This window comes from Phyllopteryx taeniolatus, chromosome 6 (genome assembly GCF_024500385.1).
Source record: "Phyllopteryx taeniolatus isolate TA_2022b chromosome 6, UOR_Ptae_1.2, whole genome shotgun sequence".
NCBI classification, from domain to species: Eukaryota; Metazoa; Chordata; class Actinopteri; order Syngnathiformes; family Syngnathidae; genus Phyllopteryx; species Phyllopteryx taeniolatus.
In genome coordinates, this window is record NC_084507.1 from 4938779 (window position 1) to 4957204 (window position 18426).

The following is an 18426-nucleotide window of genomic DNA, read 5'->3' on the forward strand; positions in this document are numbered from 1 at the left end:
GCAGCAGCAGAAGCAGCAGAGGATGCGTGCGTCAAATGCGAGCTGGTTCTAATGCGAGCGTCATGGCGACCGCAGCGTCCAACCACTACAGCATCCTCACCTCCAGCGCATCCATCGTGCACTCGGAGCCCGGCAACATGCAGCAGCAAGCGGCGGCGTACCGGGACGCGCAGAGCCTGTTGCAGAGCGACTACCAGCTGCAGAGCAACAGCCACGCGCTGAGCCACGCGCACCAGTGGATTACCGCGCTGTCCCACGGCGAGGCGGCGCCGTGGTCCTCGGAGCAGGACATCAAACCCGCCGTCCAGAGCGCCCGGGACGACATGCACACCTCCGGCGGCAACCTGCAGCACCAGTCGCGGCCGCCGTCGCACCTGCAGGTGCACCAGAACCACCACGACGCGCGGGCGTGGAGGACCGCCACCGCGGCGGCGGCGGTGATCCCCGGCATGGCGACCGGCAACGGCCAAAGCTTGCTGTACTCCCAGCCGAGCTTCGGCGTCAACGGGCTGATCCCGGGCCCGCACCACCACAACCTCAGAGACCCCCACGAGGACCACCACAGTCCGCACCTGAGCGAGCACAGCCATCCGCCGTCCCAGCAGCACCAGCACGGCCCCAACCACCACGACCACTCGGACGAGGACGCGCCGACCTCGGACGACTTGGAGCAGTTCGCCAAGCAGTTCAAGCAGAGGAGGATCAAGCTGGGCTTCACGCAGGCGGACGTGGGGCTCGCCCTGGGGACCTTGTACGGGAATGTCTTCTCCCAGACCACCATTTGCAGGTTTGAGGCCCTGCAGCTCAGCTTCAAAAACATGTGCAAGCTCAAGCCTCTGTTGAACAAGTGGCTGGAGGAGGCCGACTCCACCTCGGGCAGCCCCACCAGTCTGGACAAAATCGCCGCACAGGGCAGGAAAAGGAAAAAACGGACTTCCATCGAGGTCGGAGTCAAGGGGGCTTTGGAGAGCCATTTTTTGAAGTGCCCCAAACCCGCGGCCTCGGAAATAATGTCACTGGCGGACAGTCTGCACTTGGAGAAAGAAGTGGTCAGGGTTTGGTTTTGTAACAGGAGACAGAAGGAGAAGCGCATGACGCCTCCCGGAGGAGCTCTGCCGGGGAGCGAGGACGTGTACGGGGACACGCCGCCCCACCACGGGGTCCAGACCCCGGTTCAATGAGACCTCCCGCCCGCCCGCCTCGCTCGCTCGCTCGCTCGCTCGCTTGGAGCGCTCCGACTGCAGGACTTCCCCGAGATTTTGATTTATCCCCGGACTGGACTATGAGACCAGAACGGGTGTTTTCTGTAGAACGAATAGCAGTGAGTACTTACATATCTGCAGTGAGAACGAGAGTGTGTGTGGGGGGGGGGGGCCACACACACACAGGACGACCCCGTCTCATCTCTCCCCCAAGAGCTCAAGGCGCATCGACGTGTTTTCTTCTCTTCTGTTCTGTTTGAGGATACCAGCCGAGCACTGTGAGTCCACTGGGCGCAGTTTCAAGGTGTAGCCCCCTCCCCCATTTTTTGTCGAAAGGAGTTAGAACAACATCCAGGGAGGACAAGAAACAAGGATGCTGTTGTTTTCAACGCGAAACGTACGCAGAATAGCTTGGGCCACAACAACACATCACGATTTCAAACAAACAAACAAAAACAGGAAAGTTTTTTTTTTTTAAACAACAACAACAACAACAAAAAACAAACGAAGGGGTTTTAGTTGTGTGGCTCCTGCACGCAGCAGAGATGCTCGCTGCTCGATTGGATGCTGCGGGCCGCCAAAGAGTCGAGCTCGGAGTGAGCGTCTGTCAGCTTTGCATTCATTTCGACCGCTCGGCGACTCCTGTTTGTTAAGTAAGATGAGATGTCACGTCAGGATTTCATCATCCGACACAAAACACCCATCGATGTTCTCGTGAAGATATTGACGATGATATTTGCGTGCGTGGCTCACAGACTCAAGCCGGCCGTGGCTGTGACGTGTTTATCTCCAAAGTCCTATGATGAATCAAAACACCCCCCCCCCCCCCCCAACACCACCACCACCACCACCCTACCCCCCTCGCCTTTATTCTCCTTTATCCTCCAAGAACGATTGGTTGCATCATGCGCAGGTCAGGACGGGCTCTTGATTTCCACTATAATCACATCTGTAAATATTGTACGTACTTTAAATGTCATGGTTCCATCGTTCTTTTTCCACTGGGGCACTTTTTGAATTAATATTCCCGAGAAAAGAAAAAAAAGACTTTTTAAAATCCAGTTTCCTTCATAATCTACCTGCTGCCTTGTGTCTGTGTGTTATTTATCGTTCTGCCCGTTTACGTCCGTTGAAATCGGCTTAAAGTTTGATTTGCTCGCACTACTGCAGAAAATTGTAAATTCAATTCCATATTCCCACGTTTGCTTTATAGACTGGATTTCATATTTCAAGCCTTCAGTGGTTTAAAGAAGGCTGAAAAGTTACAAAGAGCAAAAGTAATTCGAACGACTTATTTGTTCCCAAACATACACTAATATTCCAAAAATGCAGCAATTGAAAAGGACAATTTATTTATAAATTATTATTATTATATTATTATTATTATTATGACCTGTCGCAGTGTTTGTTTTAAAGTTGGTTGCCACAAAGTTTCTTTCAGCCATTTTGTTAAATGTTTCTTGTTTTTTTCATCACTTGGAAGCCTTTTGTTTGATATTTGTGTTGTCTGTTTTTGTAATTTATTCTGGAATGGATTTTGTGGAGAACACAGAGGAGGATACACGTATTTTTATTATTATTATTATTATTATTATTAAAGTAGGGACTAGTATTTGAATTTCGATTTCCACAGCTAAATGTACATACATCTTTTTATTCCGTAGATGGCCTCTTATTTGAGCCAAACATTTCCAGCCTTTCCAGGGTTTTTTTTTCACTCCTCGGAATTCTTTTACCTGCTGCAGGAGAAACCCTCGTTACATCGAAATGTTTCTTCACTAGCTTTAATCAATCGCTTCAAGTCCAAATTCCCTGCAAGTCCAAGTTGTGGGCTCGAGATCTGCCAATCCAACGCTGTTTTTATTTTAGTTATTTTAATTTTTTTCCTGGTGATTATTTGTTTTTGTTTTTTTTGTTATATTTATGTTTGTTCGTTGGCGGTTATAGTATTCCCTTGATAAAACTGGGGATACAAGGTGATAAATGTTTGGGTGGTGGCGGGGTAGGGGGCTTCATCACTTAATAAGAACAAACGGACTTGCACATTTTTAAATAACGGGGTTGATATTAAACAGCTTTTTTTTCCAATATCGGGACTAAATGTGTTTTTAAATCAAGAGTGAGCTCATTCCTGCCTTGATTTAAGGCCATACTGTATGTCTTCAATGTTGTTGTTTTTTTTGTGTTTGTTTTGTTTTGTGCACCAGGTTGCTTTTAAAAACAGACTTTCTTATTATGAGGCCCGGTAGCCGTTGGCGCTCCACAGAAAGGCCCTTTTAAACCATAAAAAAAAACAAAAAAAAAAAACAAATGCACTAAAAATAAAATTTAGACATAAAAACACGATAAAAGCATAGTTTGAATGCTGCTGGGGTATTAGATGCATGCAATAATAATAATAATCATTTGGGTGTGTTTTTTTTTCAGTGCTTAAGGTAAAATACACTGAGAGAAAATACTGCAGTGGTATATACTATTTTCTGAAAAGCTGAGTTGAATTCATATTTACTTTCAGGTCGCAGGATATCTTTGAATTGATGACGCTGCTGTTGACCGGCCACCCTGATCAGAAACAAATTAGCCAACACATTTGTTTAAATTGCGACTGTTAAACGAACGTGCATAAATGCCGTCATTTATATATAACAGTCAGATATAATTACGTCTTACGTCGTATTTAATGAAGTCATAAAACAAAATGACCTTTAATATGGCTGTCTGTAAAAAGTTTAAGTGTTGTGGTTTCTTATTTAGTGTTCTTTTCCAACTCAGCTGTTTTTATGGCGTTTTCTAATTTAAGGCAATGTGAGCACGTAATTCCAAGCGCAGTTAATTTCCCTCCAAAATGAAGTTAGAATTTACATCCACCGTCTCTATAGAGCCTCGTGATTTTGTTCTAAGTCCGCTATGTGCGCCCCTCTTATCCAAAAAGTACACCCGTGTGCCCGTCACATGATCTCTACAGCAAACGCAATTAAAAGTGCGTCACGTTAATTACACCTTCCTCTTTATTGAGGTGAAATTTCCCCGTTCGACTTTCAAGGAGGGAAAAGTGAAGTGTTTGTGGTGCTGGAGATGGTCGCAAAAAAAAAAAAAACATAGTGTAGGAGTTGTCAGTGCTGTAGCGCCACCTCGTGATTCCATTTGGCCTTCGGTCTGGTGCTGATGATGGGAAGGTTGGAAAGAAGCATGGCTACTGAATTATTTACTTCAACCAAACGATATATCAGGGTAAACGTATTAAAAGAAAATATGTTTTATCTGTGGAATGTGAGAGGAAATAATGACAAAGTCCCCCTCCCCCCCCCAAAAAAAAGGAATTCCAAAACATCTAAGACCAAATGACATAGCACATTTTTTCCTTTCAAACCAAAACAAAAAAAAACATTCACTTAACGGTCAGCTAATTTTAAACAAAAGGCACTTTTTATTGCTATATATGATTTTAACTTTACAGGTATTTTTTAATAAAGAAAAGAAGTGTGACACTTGAATAACACACACAAAAATAAAACATGATATTAAAATCTTCTTATTTAAAAGAAATTTATATTTGGTTATCACAGGAACACTGAGATACAATTACATACCACTTTTTGTGCCACCACTTCTTTGAAAAAACCCACCCAAAAAAACATGTAGGCCTCTTTGGAATTGTATGGTGAATGTGACTATGAGCTGATAACGATTCTGAAACAAATGCATGGCGGCCAAACGAACGCTGTCAATCTACCAAGTGCCAACCAGCATTCCTTCTAAAGTCCATAAAATGTGTCCACAAAAGACAACACAAAATCAATATGCTCCTCCAAAAGGGCGAGAAGATCATTGGAGACACGTGTCAGACACGTTTCGGTTCCAGATTCTCAACTCTTGACACGTTGCTGCATATTTTTCGCAGCTCCAGCTCATCGTGAATTGATTACGTTTTGGCAGTCGCTTGGATCGAGCAGGGAATAGTCGCCTCTCGCCAAAGACATTTTGACAAGTCAAGGTAAGACAAGCATGAGGCCAAAATGAAATTAACTCCGGATTCCGGAGATCCTGGCACACTGGAGTTGAAGAAGAATATTGATTTTTCTTCGACTCATTAGAAACAAACCACTGTTGACATTACTGAATGCTGACAAGCAGAGCTTGAGGAAAAACAGTCCAAACGTAAGCAAAACATGAGTTCTCGCATGGTACTGCATGGTTGTCATTTGATGACTTGACTTTTTTTTTTTTTATTATTTACTGAAGCATACATACAGAAGACATCTTTCATTTTGAGTCATTGTTGGAATTTGTTTGAATCGACCGGCTTCACTTCCAAAAACCATCACATTTTTTTGTTATTAAAAAATAAGACTGAAGCAAATCTCCCGATGCTGAATTACTGTATGCGTGAAGTTGTTGTTTTGCGGTGAATGAGAAGAGACAAAAAGTTGGTAATGTCCTCCTTTGTCCGGACGTCGAGTCATTCAAGTTTTATTCTAATGCTGTTTATATCACTGAGTGCCATTTGAGAGGGACCTTGAATGCACCAAAGGTAACAGGTCAAAAGCTACAACATTGGGTCAAACAAGTTTATGTTTCAACAGCATTTCCTGGTAATAAATTGCCTTATACACTTCTGTTTGTTATATACTGTAGTCCTATCTTGTGAGCAAGCTTTTTTTTCTGTGCCACACACACACACATGTGCCAAACATTGTGTAGTTCCAATATTTGACATTGTTGTTCTTCCATCTCGCTCAGATGCTTTGCAGCTAATTACACCCGTACACTTAAGCACACCAATACGTGCGTGCGTTCATTTGGAAACGAGTTAGTGTTTAATTAGAACTTCACATGAACTTTGCTGATCAGTGGAGCGAGTCGTGTCACCCCATCAGTGCGTTATTATTCCGGCTATAATTGCTCGACATGCTCATCTGAGCTCCGATGCCTCCAAACCCTCAAGAGACATTGGTGGTCAACTTGAACCAATCGGAAAAGTCATAAGGTTTTGTAAATAAATAAAAACAAACCCATTTCAAATGTTACGGAGATATTAAAAGTCTACACACCCCAGTTCAAATGTCAGGTTTTTGTGGTATAAGAAAATGAGACCAAGACAACATTTCAACACGTTTTCCACTATTAGTAACCTATAACCTGTAGAAAACAATGGGGGGGGGGGGGGAATGAAATGTTTTTGCAAGGGCAAGTGTAAATAAACAACAATGTTGCTGGGTTCAGAATGAATCCATTAGATTCAATCTCATGTAAATTGGGAGTCAGCACACACCTGCCACCATTTATAGTGCCTCTGATTAACCCCAAATAAAGTTCAGATGTTCTCGTAGGCTTTTGCTGGCATTTTTAATGTGGCATCTTACAGCACAAGCCATGGTCCACAGAGAGCTGATACAGCATCAGAAGAATCTCATTGAAGGTATCAGTCAGGAAACGGGTACAATATAATTAATAATAAAGGAATTAAGTGTACAAACCCTGATTCCAATGAGGTTTGGACGTTGTGTAAAACGTTAAAAAAAAAATAATAATACAGAACACAATGAGGCGGCACGGTGACCGACTGGTTAGAGCGTCAGCCTCACAGTTCTGAGGACCCGGGTTCAATCCCCGGCCCCGCCTGTGTGGAGTTTGCATGTTCTCCCCGTGCCTGCGTGGGTTTTCTCCGGGCACTCTGGTTTCCTCCCACATCCCAAAAACATGCATTAATTGGAGACTCTAAATTGGCCGTAGGTAGGACTGTGAGTGCGAATGGTTGTTTGTTTCTATGTTCCCTGCGATTGGCTGGCAACCAGTTCAGGGTGGACCCCGCCTCCTGCCCGATGACAGCTGGGATAGGCTCCAGCACGCCAGCGACCCTAGTGAGGAGAAGCGGCTCAGAAAATGGATGGATGGATGGAACACAATGATTTGCACATCCTTTTCAACCTATATTTAATGTCGAAACTGATGAATGTTATTGTTTTTTGGAAAGTATCTCATTTTGAATTGGATGCTTGGTTGCATAACATTCTAAAAAAAGCTCGGACGGGGGCAGCAAAAGACTAGGAAAATTGAACTGCGTCGAACAAAAATAGTTCAACAGTTTAAGAACAATGCTTCTCAACATATAATTGCAAGGAATTTAGGGATTCCATCCATAATATCATCAAAAGCTTCAGAGAATCTGGACAAATCTCTGAAAGTACAAAGTTCCTTCATTTTGAATTTGATGCCTGTAACATGTCCCAAAAAAGGTGGGGCAGGAGTCATGTTTATCACTGTTACATCACCTTTCCTTTTAATAACACCCAATAAGCGTTTGGGAACTGAGGACACCAATTGTGGAAGCTTTGTAGGTGGACTTGCTCAGCAAGCTGGGGTCTCTGTTATCACATTTTGCGCTTCATAATGTGCCACACATTTTCAATGGGAGACAGGTCTGGAGTGCTGGCATGCCAGTCGAGTACTCACACTCTTTTACTAGGAAGCCACACTGTTGTAAGATGTGCAGAATGTGGCTTGGCATTGTCTGAAATAAGCAGGGACGTCCTTGAAAAAGACTTTGCCTGGATGGTAGCATAGTTTGCTCCAAAACCTATGTGTATCTTCCAGTATTAATGGTGCCTTCACTGCCATGGGGACTAACACACACTCATAACATCGCAGATGCTGGCTTTTGAACTTTGCACTGATAACAATCCGGATGGTAATTCTCCTCTTTGCCCCGGAGGACATAACCTCCATGATCTCCCAAAACAATTCTAAATGTGGAATCGTCAGACCATAGCACACTTTTCCACTTTGTGTCAGGCCATCTCAGATGAGCGCAGGCCCAGAGAAGCCGGCAGCGTTTCAGGGTGTTGTTGATATATGGCTTTCGCGTTGCATGGTAGTGTTTTGATTTGCATTTGTAGATGTAGCAACTAACTGTGTTAACTGACAATGTTTTTTTGAAGTGGTCCTGAGCCCACGTGGCAATATCCTTTCCGCAACGATGCCGGTTTTTAATGCAGTGCCGCCTGAGTGATTGAAGGTCACGGGCAATCAGTGTTGGTTTTCGGCCTTGCCGCTTACTTTCAGAGATTTCTCCAGATTCTGTGAAGCTTTTGATAATATTATGGGTCACTGATGATGGAATCCCTAAATTCCTTGCAATTGCATGTTGAGAAACATTGTTCTTAAACTGTTGGACTAGTTTTGTTTACGCAGTTGCTCACAAAGTGATGAACTTCGCCCCATCCTTGCTTGTGAACAACTGAGCCTTTCAGGGATGCTCCTTTTCTAGCCAATCATGACACTCACCTATTTCCAATTAACCTCTTCACCTGTGGAACATTCCAAACAGGTGTTTTGGAAGTATTCCTCAATTTTCCCAGTCTTTTGTCGTCCCCGTCCCAGCTTTTTGGGGACGTGTTGCAACCAAGCAACAAATTCAAAATGAAAGAATATTTTCAAAAAAACAATAACTTTCATCAGTTTGAACATGAAATAGCTTGTCTTTGTAGCATATTCAATTGAATATTGGTTGAAAATGCTTTGCAAACCATTGTATTCTGTTTTTATATATTTTTTTGCTTTACGCAACGTTCCAACTTCATTGTAATTGGGGTTTGTACCGTGGAACAAAATGATACCAGACATCATGAAGTGGAGATGGAGAATATATGGCACAACAGTGTCAAAAGAACTGGACGTCCCTCCTAAACTGATGATAGCATGGGAAGAAAACAGATCAGGAACAGAAACATTGAAGGTGCTGTAGGAATTTTAGGAAAGTACTGGCTGTTTAGTACATGAGATCACAATGTTCCATCTTCATATGTCTGAGCTGCTTTCTAGTCAAACATATAGAAGAGACGTCTGGGCTGAATTGAATGTACACAACATTAATACTTCCCAACGCTAACCCAACAAGGTACAACTTTTCACTCTCACCTAATCCTTTTCCTCATTGACATTTTGGGTTGGATCTACGACTCAAACCGCAGATCCATCCATGAGATTTAACAAACAAGTAAATAGCTGAACAAATTGCTGTGGTTCTCCCCTTGGATAAAACAGCCTCATAAAGAAAAGTGAGTGAGGAATAAAACAGCAGCACCGTGCAGGAAAGCCTCCATGAATCCTGTTTGCATCCTCGCACAAAGCACTGACTGAAGAATCATCATTGGGGAGGAAGCCTAAATTAATACTCCAGTTGAGGCCGCCTCATTCGCTGTCATTAGGGCACATTACAGGGCCACAATATACATCATTAATCCAGGCACAAACAATTCATTAAAAGGCACTTAAGGAGACAAGCTCATGTCACTTTTCCCCGTGGATTTAATAGACTGCAAAACAGCAGAGGGCCAAGTCAAAAAGGATCATTCTGCCATTTGCTCCCAGTCAGTCATCCTGGCTACTGGCTGCACCTGTGGTTTAGTATCCTTTCCCTCATACAGCCAGATTATGACAATTTAATCATTTTCAGTTGTTCGTCCAGTCATATATGGGTCATTTTCATATAATTTGATCAATAATGGTAAAAACAAACAAAAAAAGGTTCTAATTTCACAATTGGTTTTATATATGGCTAAAGATATCGATGATTTAATATTTTGTCATTCATAGTAAAGGTAGTCCTCATTGACAGAGCAAATGGTGGTGGTGGTCTTGCATAATGCTAAAGACATAAACAGCTTCATAAAAATTTTGTTAGGTTCCACAGTTTACATGTGTTGCCCTTAAACAATGCAGATACAAGTGCATAAATGATCCTAACAGCTCATTACATCCATTACACTCTGCAATTTTAATAATGATAAAAACATACAATAGTTCCGACACGTTCACAAATTCATACATAGTCATTCATATCTCAGAAATAACACCATTTATTTTGATGTCTGCTATTGTGTGAATGCAAAATGGCTGCCTCATCCTGGCACTCCAGCTCAGATTCCTCTGGTGTTTTGCAACAACATAATGAGACTCTTTCCAGTGGCAGCTTCAGTGGCAATGAAGGTCAGTTCGTAAAATAAATATGAAAAATATATATATAAAAAATAAGGAACTCTGAAGACCGTTTGTAAAAGAAGCAGCCCCCCACAAAAAAAAACAACAACAACAAAAAAGGAATGTTGAAGACACGAAGATGCACTTGCGTTAGTTTTCATCCAAAAGGCATATTAAGCAATCGGGAAAAAAATCATATACATAGTCAAGGTTCATATAATTGTTGGTACCCTCTCTTTAAAAAACACAGTGGTCACAGAAATAACTTGAATCTGACCAAAGTAATAATAAATAAAAATGTAATGAAAATTAACCAATGAAAATCAGACATTGTTTTTGAATTGTGGTACAACAGAATTATTTTTGAAAAACACACGCACACACACACACACACACAAAAACGGGCCTGGAAAAAAATGATGGTACCCCTAGCAAACCAGAGGTGGCAAGTAACGAAGTACTTGTACTTGGTTACTGTACTAAAGTCGATTTTTCACGTATCTGTATTTTAAGTATTTATTTTTCTGGCGACTTTTTACTTTGACTCCTTGCTTTTTAAACACAAGTATGTGTACTTTCTACTCCTTACATTTTAAAAATAAGCTTGTTACTTTTAAAACCTAGTTAGCGACGACGCGGCGCAAAAACTAAGCTGAAAAAAAACGGGAGTGAGTCAAGCGCATAGACATCGTAGAACCAACCCTGCCCTTTCAGCCGCGTGCCTACGGCAAAATGACAAGGATGCCTGTACTTTGTGCTGTGTTTGCACATAGGTCGTACAATCACAACAGGGGAACCCTGAACTGAGAATAACCTTTTATAGGTAAGAACATTTTTAGGCTTTTTTCAAAGTGCCTGTAAATGACGCACGTTAGCTTTTTAGAAATTCTGGCTCGCTGGCAGTAAATTATGTGACATTTGAGCATTAACATAATATTTCCAATACATTTGCCCACTGCCGAAACAAAACCGTAAAAAAATAAAAAATAATTAAAAAAAGGAAACATTTCCGACAATAGTTTCAGGTTGTTTGAGCCAAAGTGGACTTCGTAGGAGAGGACCAAGGAAGACATCCATCCATCCATCCATCCATCCATTTTCTGAGCCGCTTCTCCTCACTAGGGTCGCGGGCATGCCGGAGCCTATCCCAGCTATCATCGGGCAGGAGGCGGGGTACACCCTGAACTGGTTGCCAGCCAATCGCAGGGCACATACAAACAAACAACCATCCGCACTCACATTCACACCTACGGGCAATTTAGAGTCTCCGATTAATGCATGTTTTTGGGATGTGGGAGGAAACCGGAGTGCCCGGAGAAAACCCATGCAGGCACGGGGAGAACATGCAAACTCCACACAGGCGGGGCCGGGGATTGAACCCGGGTCCTCAGAACTGTGAGGCTGACGCGCTAACCAGCCGACTACCGTGATGCCTGAAAACCAATGAAAATTAGACATTACTTCTGAATTAAAAACCGACAAAAATGATGGTACGGTATGGTGTGATGGTTAGCACATCTGCCTCACAGTTCTGAGGACTAGGGTTCAAACCCCTGCCCTGCCTGTGTGGAGTTTGCATGTTCTCCCCGTGCCCGAAGATAGCTGGGATAGGGTCCAGCATGCCTGCGACCCTAGTGAGGATAGGCGGTACAGAAAATGGAGGGATAGTTTTCATAATTTGACATTTTAAACAGAACAGAGTACCTTAAATAATGCTAGCCATACGTCGTTGCGTTACAAATTATATTGTTCTTCTTTAGATTTATGATGTACAGATACACATAGTGCATACTTTGAATATAGATTTAGGAGAACATGAACAAATGTATAGAGCGATATAAGAGTAAAATGAGGATAAGCTGATGCACACGAGTGTCAATCCATTGGAAACTCAACCTGAAACACAGAAAAATAATGCATGCATGAGATTTAAAAGAACTAGCCCATGTAAGTTTTTTTTTTTTTTTTTTTAATAAAACCCATAATTACAATGCAATACATTATTTGCAACATCAAGAACAGCCAATGATTGGCTGGTGTAAATTCGTGTGTATCAACCACCAAAGACTAAACTTAAGAAGGGAGTAAAGTATGTGGTCGTCATCTGCAAAACCACTATTTGTTTAGAAGTAGAAACTTTGTAATGTTGACGTTTTAGCGTGATGAAGAGTAGCCTATTTGCAAACAATAACCGAATTACTTGGATACATGTGATGGTGTCACTGGCATCCTGAATCTCAACTTGTTGTATTTGTACATTGTTATTTTAAACGTAATTTGTGTCCTGCAGTTTCACTTGGGTAAGTCTTTTAAATCACAAATCATATGTAATATAACAAAAAACAAACCCGGTCTTCCACAAAATTTGTATTTCAGCAGATAACAATTCAGAAATTGTGCAGCTAAAACAAAAGCCTTCCCCAAATAAAGAAATAAAAAGAAATACAGTATTTTGCATAAAAAACTGATATGGTTGATATATAGCATGTGGCATATAAACAAGTTGAGTTGTGAAAGTAACTCCATATGACTTTGGTGGTGGTACAACTAATCAAACAAAACAAACTAAAACACAATGTCACACAAAATTCAAGCAAGAATATAAGGCACAAATATACAGTATACAATTCATCTCGTACCGACATCTTATGCACAACACAAAAAAGTGATAGTGACTTTAATGTATAAATAAACAGGGCTTTCAATTCTGTCAATTTCGGAAAAACGTATCGCGGAACAACAATGCCCAAAGGTTTGACACTGAGCGTCTGAAAATTGTATACATTGTTATAAACATGAAATATCTGATGAAATATAATTGATGAATGGGGATTTGATGACACCATTTTAAAAATTCCAAGATGTGCAATTTGATAAATTACAGTTCTAATAAAAGCTAATTTATCAACATAACACATTGGGTAGTATGCTTGTTGGAATGTGGCAAACTCAGTACAAAAAGCAAAACAAGACGAACCCCTGAGCTTCACAACAAATACTAGTGGTCAAAACAGTATTCGCACAGCGTCATTTTAGGATGAAATCTGTAAAGTGTAACTCCTCTTTGGTTGCTAAGCAACTAAATGGTCAAACAGCAGTGACTAGTGGCTCAGAACGTAGGGCAACAGAAAAATCTTGTGTCATCTTGAGGAAAATTGGTTCTAGTTACTTTAATAATCCCCCTGTTTTGACTGATGCTGTGCTTAAGTGTCTTTGGGAATGTGCAGGGACACAATCAAAGCAGATGAATAGGTGGGCTCATATTTAAGTGATGTTTTTAAATTATAAAGTGGATCAGACCATCTGAACAGAAATGATTTTTCTATGAGTGGAAAACAAATAGTTGTTAGCGCAAATTCCTACAGTTTTTTGTTTGCAATAATTTCGATTTGTACTGTTCGCAACAGATAATGAATGCTATTTGTTCACTTTGTTTCATTTCAAATGAAATTGGATGAAAATAAAATACTAGAAATATGCCAACTATTCAAATTTCTTCATTTATTGGCCACTTAAATTTATCATGCAGACTTCCTTTAACACAAGGTTGACTCGTTTAGAGTGATCAAACGCCGCAGTTTTCTTTAATTGCTAGTCTGTCATTTGAAAAAAATAAATACATTTGGTGTTGCTTGGATGATGTCATTGTACAACTTCTGAAATAAAATGTTTTCTCAGTTTTTTTTAAAGCTGAAATGTTTAAAGGAGCAGATCTTTGCAGCAACACGATAAGATGATGATGTCTGCATTTATATTTTAACTGACCGCAGTCCGAAGTAAAATATGGCATCCTTTCCTCCACATTCCCATTTACAAGTAATTTGAATACATATATACAGTGCACATAAAAGTCTACACACCCTGTTAAAAAGCCATGTTTTTGTGATATTAAAAAAGAGTCATCATTGTAGAACTTCCATCATTGACCTATAACCTTTACAACTCAATTGCAAAAAATAAAAATAAAGTATTTTACACTGAGCTAGTGTGGTTGCACAAGTGTGCACATCCTTCTATGAATGGGCATGTGGCTGTTTTCAGAATGAAACCAATCACATTCAAACTCATGGCTGGGATCAGGTCGAAGCCTCTTATGTCCAGATTTGGTCAATTTCATATTTTTTCACAAATCTATACTGTTGCTCTGTCCCCAAGTGGATCTGTTATTTTAAAAAATTGACAAAATGGCTTGCTCTCTTTGACGCTCAACAAACATGCTGTTCCTTTGGTTTCCTGAAAAGTGATGGTTTAGGAGACTTCATGTTAAATGAAGTCAGCACCCACCTAGTATCATTCAAAGTGTCACTGATTAACCTCAAATAAAGTTCAGATGTTCTAGTAGGGTTTTCCTTACATCTTGGTTGTCACATCTTACAGCAATGGTTCGCAGAAAGCTTCCACAGCATCAGAAAACTCTCACTGTTCAAATGTATCAGTCAGGAGAAGGGTACAAAAGAATTTACAAGGTATTAAATATACTATGTAACACAGTAAAGACAGACATCATCAAGTGGAGAAAATATGGCACAACAGTGACACTACGAAGAACTGGACGTCCCTCCAAAATTGTTGGAAAAAGGAGAAGCAAATTGGTCACGGAGGCCAACTGCAACATAAGAGGAGCTTCAGGAATTTCTGGCAAGTACTGGCTCTTTAGTACATGTGACAACAATCTCCCATCTTCTTCATACTGTATGTCTGGGCGAAGGGGTAGAGTGGCAAGACTGAAGCCCTATCTTACAAAGAAAAACATTCCAGGCCCAGCTACATTTTGCAAAAACACACTTGAAACAGAGCACTGTTCCTCACCAAAAGAACACCTTACCTACAGTGAAGCATGGTGTTGACAGAATCATGCTTTCAGGCTGTTTTTCTTGGGGAGCTGGATCTGGGGGCCTTATTCAAGTTGGAGGGAATTATGAACAGTTCCAAATAGCAGTCTGTACTTAGCACAGAACAGTCAGGTTTTGCTAGAAAGCTGGCCGTGAAGAGGAACGTTATCTCGAATCAACAAAAGACCAATAACATCCAGTTGTGCCCCACTAATACCACATGCAACCAGGTTATTGTGTTTTTCCCCTGAAAAGATTCAGTTTGTTTTTCAATTGAGTTGTACATGTCATAGGTCACATTAAAGGGGAAGAAAACCCACTTTTTTTTTTTTTGCAATATATTGTATGTTGAAGTGCAACGATTAATTGACAACAAACTGATTATTGAGTTAATCGATAATGATTTTTGATAATCGATTAGTCGTTTAGAGACCTTGTTTAACTTGATTGTCCAAATCCTCTGAATTTCAGCCTCTCAACAGTAAATATTAATAATTATATTATTAGAATAATAAATGATACTGATTATCTTGTGTTTCATTAAAAAAAAAAATCTTTTACTTTGGAAAACAATTATCAACTTTTTTGCCTATTTTCTCATGTTACAGACAAAACTGGTAACTGAATCCTAATCAATTTATGTTTGTGCATTTTCTGCACAGTCAATTTGAAATGATGTCCTGTTTTTTTGGGGGTGGGGGGGGTTTTGTCTTTTGTTTTTTTAAATCTGAAAAAAAAAAAAGATTAATCGAACAAAAAAAAAATCGTTAGTTGTAGTCCTAGTTGTATGTGCCACCACTAATCAAAACACGGTATTGTGGTTCATATTGCATTACATGAATAAGAATTAAACCGAATGCTTATCAATCTAAGGGAGCTGCCATTTTGGCCAATATCACCCTCTGCTGGTAACCGAAATTAACGTCACAACTACCCTATGTCACGCAACCAAATGAGACCTGTATATGCTGCCAGTTGACGACAGTTAATTAGAACAACATATTTGTTCATGTTCAAACTACCATGTCATCAACCGACAGCATACAAAGGGAGTCTGCTAGCCTGTTTTCCGGGTTTGCGAGGCTAATTGTGACGTGAATTTCGAGTGCCAGCAGAGGGTGATATTGCCTAAAATGACAGCCATCTGAGATTGGTGGAAATTGATTAATTATTCTGTTTAATTCTTACTCCACAGATGCAATATTAAACAGAATACCATGTTTGGATTGGTGGTGACGGCGGACGACTGGTTAGCACATCTGCCTCACAGTTCTGAGGACTGGGGTTCAAATGCCGGCCTCGCCATTGTGGAGTTCGCATGTTCTCCCCGTGCCTGCGTGGGTTTTCTCCAGGTACTCCGGTTTCCTCCCACATCGCAAAAACATGCATGGTAGGTTAATTGAAGACTCTAAATTAGCCGTAGGTGTGAATGTGAGTGCAAATGGTTGTTTGTTTATATGTGCCCTGCGATTGGCTGGCGACCAGTTCAGGGTGTACTCCGCCTCTCGCCCGATGATAGCTGGGATAGGCTCCAGCACGCCTGCGACCCTAGTGAGGATAAGCAGTACAGAAAATGGATGGATGGATGGATTGGTGGTGGTATATACAATGTATACTATGTATATGTAAGAATTGTGGGTTTAGTGTAATTTCTCATGTATAATGCAAATTTCCCCCCCCCTCCCCAAAAAAATCTTGAAAAGTCAATAGCGCATGATAGACAGGTAAAGTCAAAGAAAATTCCTTCACAGTGAAATGAGGTATATGAGTAGATATGTTTTAGAAAAGCCATCAATTAGTTTTAAATATGACTTATAACTTAAGTTTACATCATATTGAGGTTCACATTTAAAACGTTAATTTATCCACTCCTTTATTGTGTGTAAGTATTGAGGTTGTGATGCAACCTAGTGTATAGTTTTGACACTGAAGTATTATAAGACTAAGGTTTACTAGTTTTTTAGTAAGGTATTACTGTATTAATTTTAAAAAATTGTAGAGGGGGAATAAACACATATAATCTCGATTGGGATTCACATTATTACAACTATTTATGGGATTAGGGGACTGAATGACTTAAATAGCATTTTAACAACTATATAATGGCGTGAGTCACACTTGGAAATCCTGACAGCAAGCCGCCGCGATGACGTCAACAATGACCCCATTATAAAAAACATGGCGGCTCGCTATCAGAAGATTTCCGAGCGTGCCTAGCGCCGTTGTATAGTTGTTAAAAGGCTGTTTTAAGTCAGCTAGTCCCCTAATACCATAAATTGTTGCAATAATGTGAATGTTGATAGAGCTTATGCGTGTTTATCCACCCTCTGCAGATTTTGTTGTGTCTTAACTATTTTTTTTTTATTATCTTGCACTCGGAGTGAACGTGTTACCTGAGCACATAACCTCTCAAGCTTTCAGTACCTTGTGCAAACCGGCTGACGTGCCAGTGATCACGTAAGAGATGGAAAATACCTCCGCAAAGCCACAGTGTTAAAACTAAACACAAGGGTGCGCCACACTAATACATAAGTTACTGATGAACAAGCAAACCTTAGTATTAATAATAATACTGACTGAAAAATGATTTAAGAGGGGACCCCACTAACATTTATTGCATATAAATATATCCATGGATAGAAAGTCATGGGTGCGCATTATACATATTGCCATCAAAATGGAGTAGTCTATGATACTTGCACATATAGTGCTGGTCTAATGGTCACTCTGAGAAGGCACTGACCAAAGACCTGATCATTCATCATACAAGATGGAGGTCACTAGACACAAAGTCCTTTTGCTACTTTCCCAGCACTTTGTAACCAAGGTTGAGCTTCACATTTGTCTTATTTTCTTTTGCCTTGAGTCATTTTGTAAGTCAAAGGCATGTAGCCATGTGTTGTTGGCCTATTCAGAAGTGGCATTTCATACTCTACAGAGATGCAGTTTCTTCACTGCAGTGTCCAACAATAATTCCGTCTCACATTATATCGCCCTCTGGTTGGCAGTTTGTGGTTGTTTCTTTTTGTTCTACTGCATCCTCAGTTTGACTGCCTTATTTACTGACCACTAATATAAGATACTGAAGCATCTCTCCATCTTCTGCTGTGCACCACTTTGCCTCCACCAGCTTCCTGAATGCAGTGCGAAATGAGACCATGCTGCGGTCAGTGCGTGAAACTCCTTTTGATGGCTACACTGGGGAAGAGGCTCGATAGCTCTTGGGCTATCCTTGTGTCTATCTGCGAGCAGAAGGAAACATCCAGGAGGAGCAGCTGTGGACACGACTGGAGGAGCTTCTTCAACGAGGCAGCACTCACAAGCCGTGTACCTGACATGTCACAACATGAATATGAATGTCAATATATATATTATCTTATTAGAATAGTTTTGATCAATGGATGCCACTTCAG

General features: G+C 40.9%; 2 protein-coding genes and 1 long non-coding RNA gene across 9 annotated transcripts in view; 1 reads left to right on the forward strand and 2 right to left on the reverse strand.

The window, feature by feature from the left end:
• The window catches only part of pou3f2b (POU class 3 homeobox 2b), a 2543-nt gene extending 263 nt beyond the window's left edge, over positions 1 to 2280 (forward strand). The window contains exon 1 of the mRNA XM_061777639.1: positions 1 to 2280. This exon is cut by the window's left edge and continues 263 nt beyond it. Within this exon, the coding sequence (XP_061633623.1) occupies positions 1 to 1181 (1181 nt within the window). The 3' untranslated portion in view covers positions 1182 to 2280.
• Positions 1 to 3269, reverse strand: part of LOC133480015 (uncharacterized) — an 18863-nt gene extending 15594 nt beyond the window's left edge. The window contains exon 1 of one of the 2 annotated variants that reach the window (XR_009789142.1): positions 1334 to 3269. This is a non-coding gene — a long non-coding RNA (uncharacterized LOC133480015). The remainder of the gene's footprint in view (positions 1 to 1333) is intronic. The other variant, XR_009789143.1, reaches the window with a different exon arrangement.
• A 6773-nt stretch (positions 3270 to 10042) lies between these two features.
• The window catches only part of fbxl4 (F-box and leucine-rich repeat protein 4), a 28177-nt gene continuing 19793 nt past the window's right edge, over positions 10043 to 18426 (reverse strand). For all 6 annotated transcript variants that reach the window (XM_061776608.1, XM_061776606.1, XM_061776610.1 and 3 more), the window contains one exon: positions 10043 to 18344. In XM_061776608.1, coding sequence (XP_061632592.1) covers positions 18181 to 18344 — 164 coding nt within the window. In that variant the 3' untranslated portion in view covers positions 10043 to 18180. The remainder of the gene's footprint in view (positions 18345 to 18426) is intronic.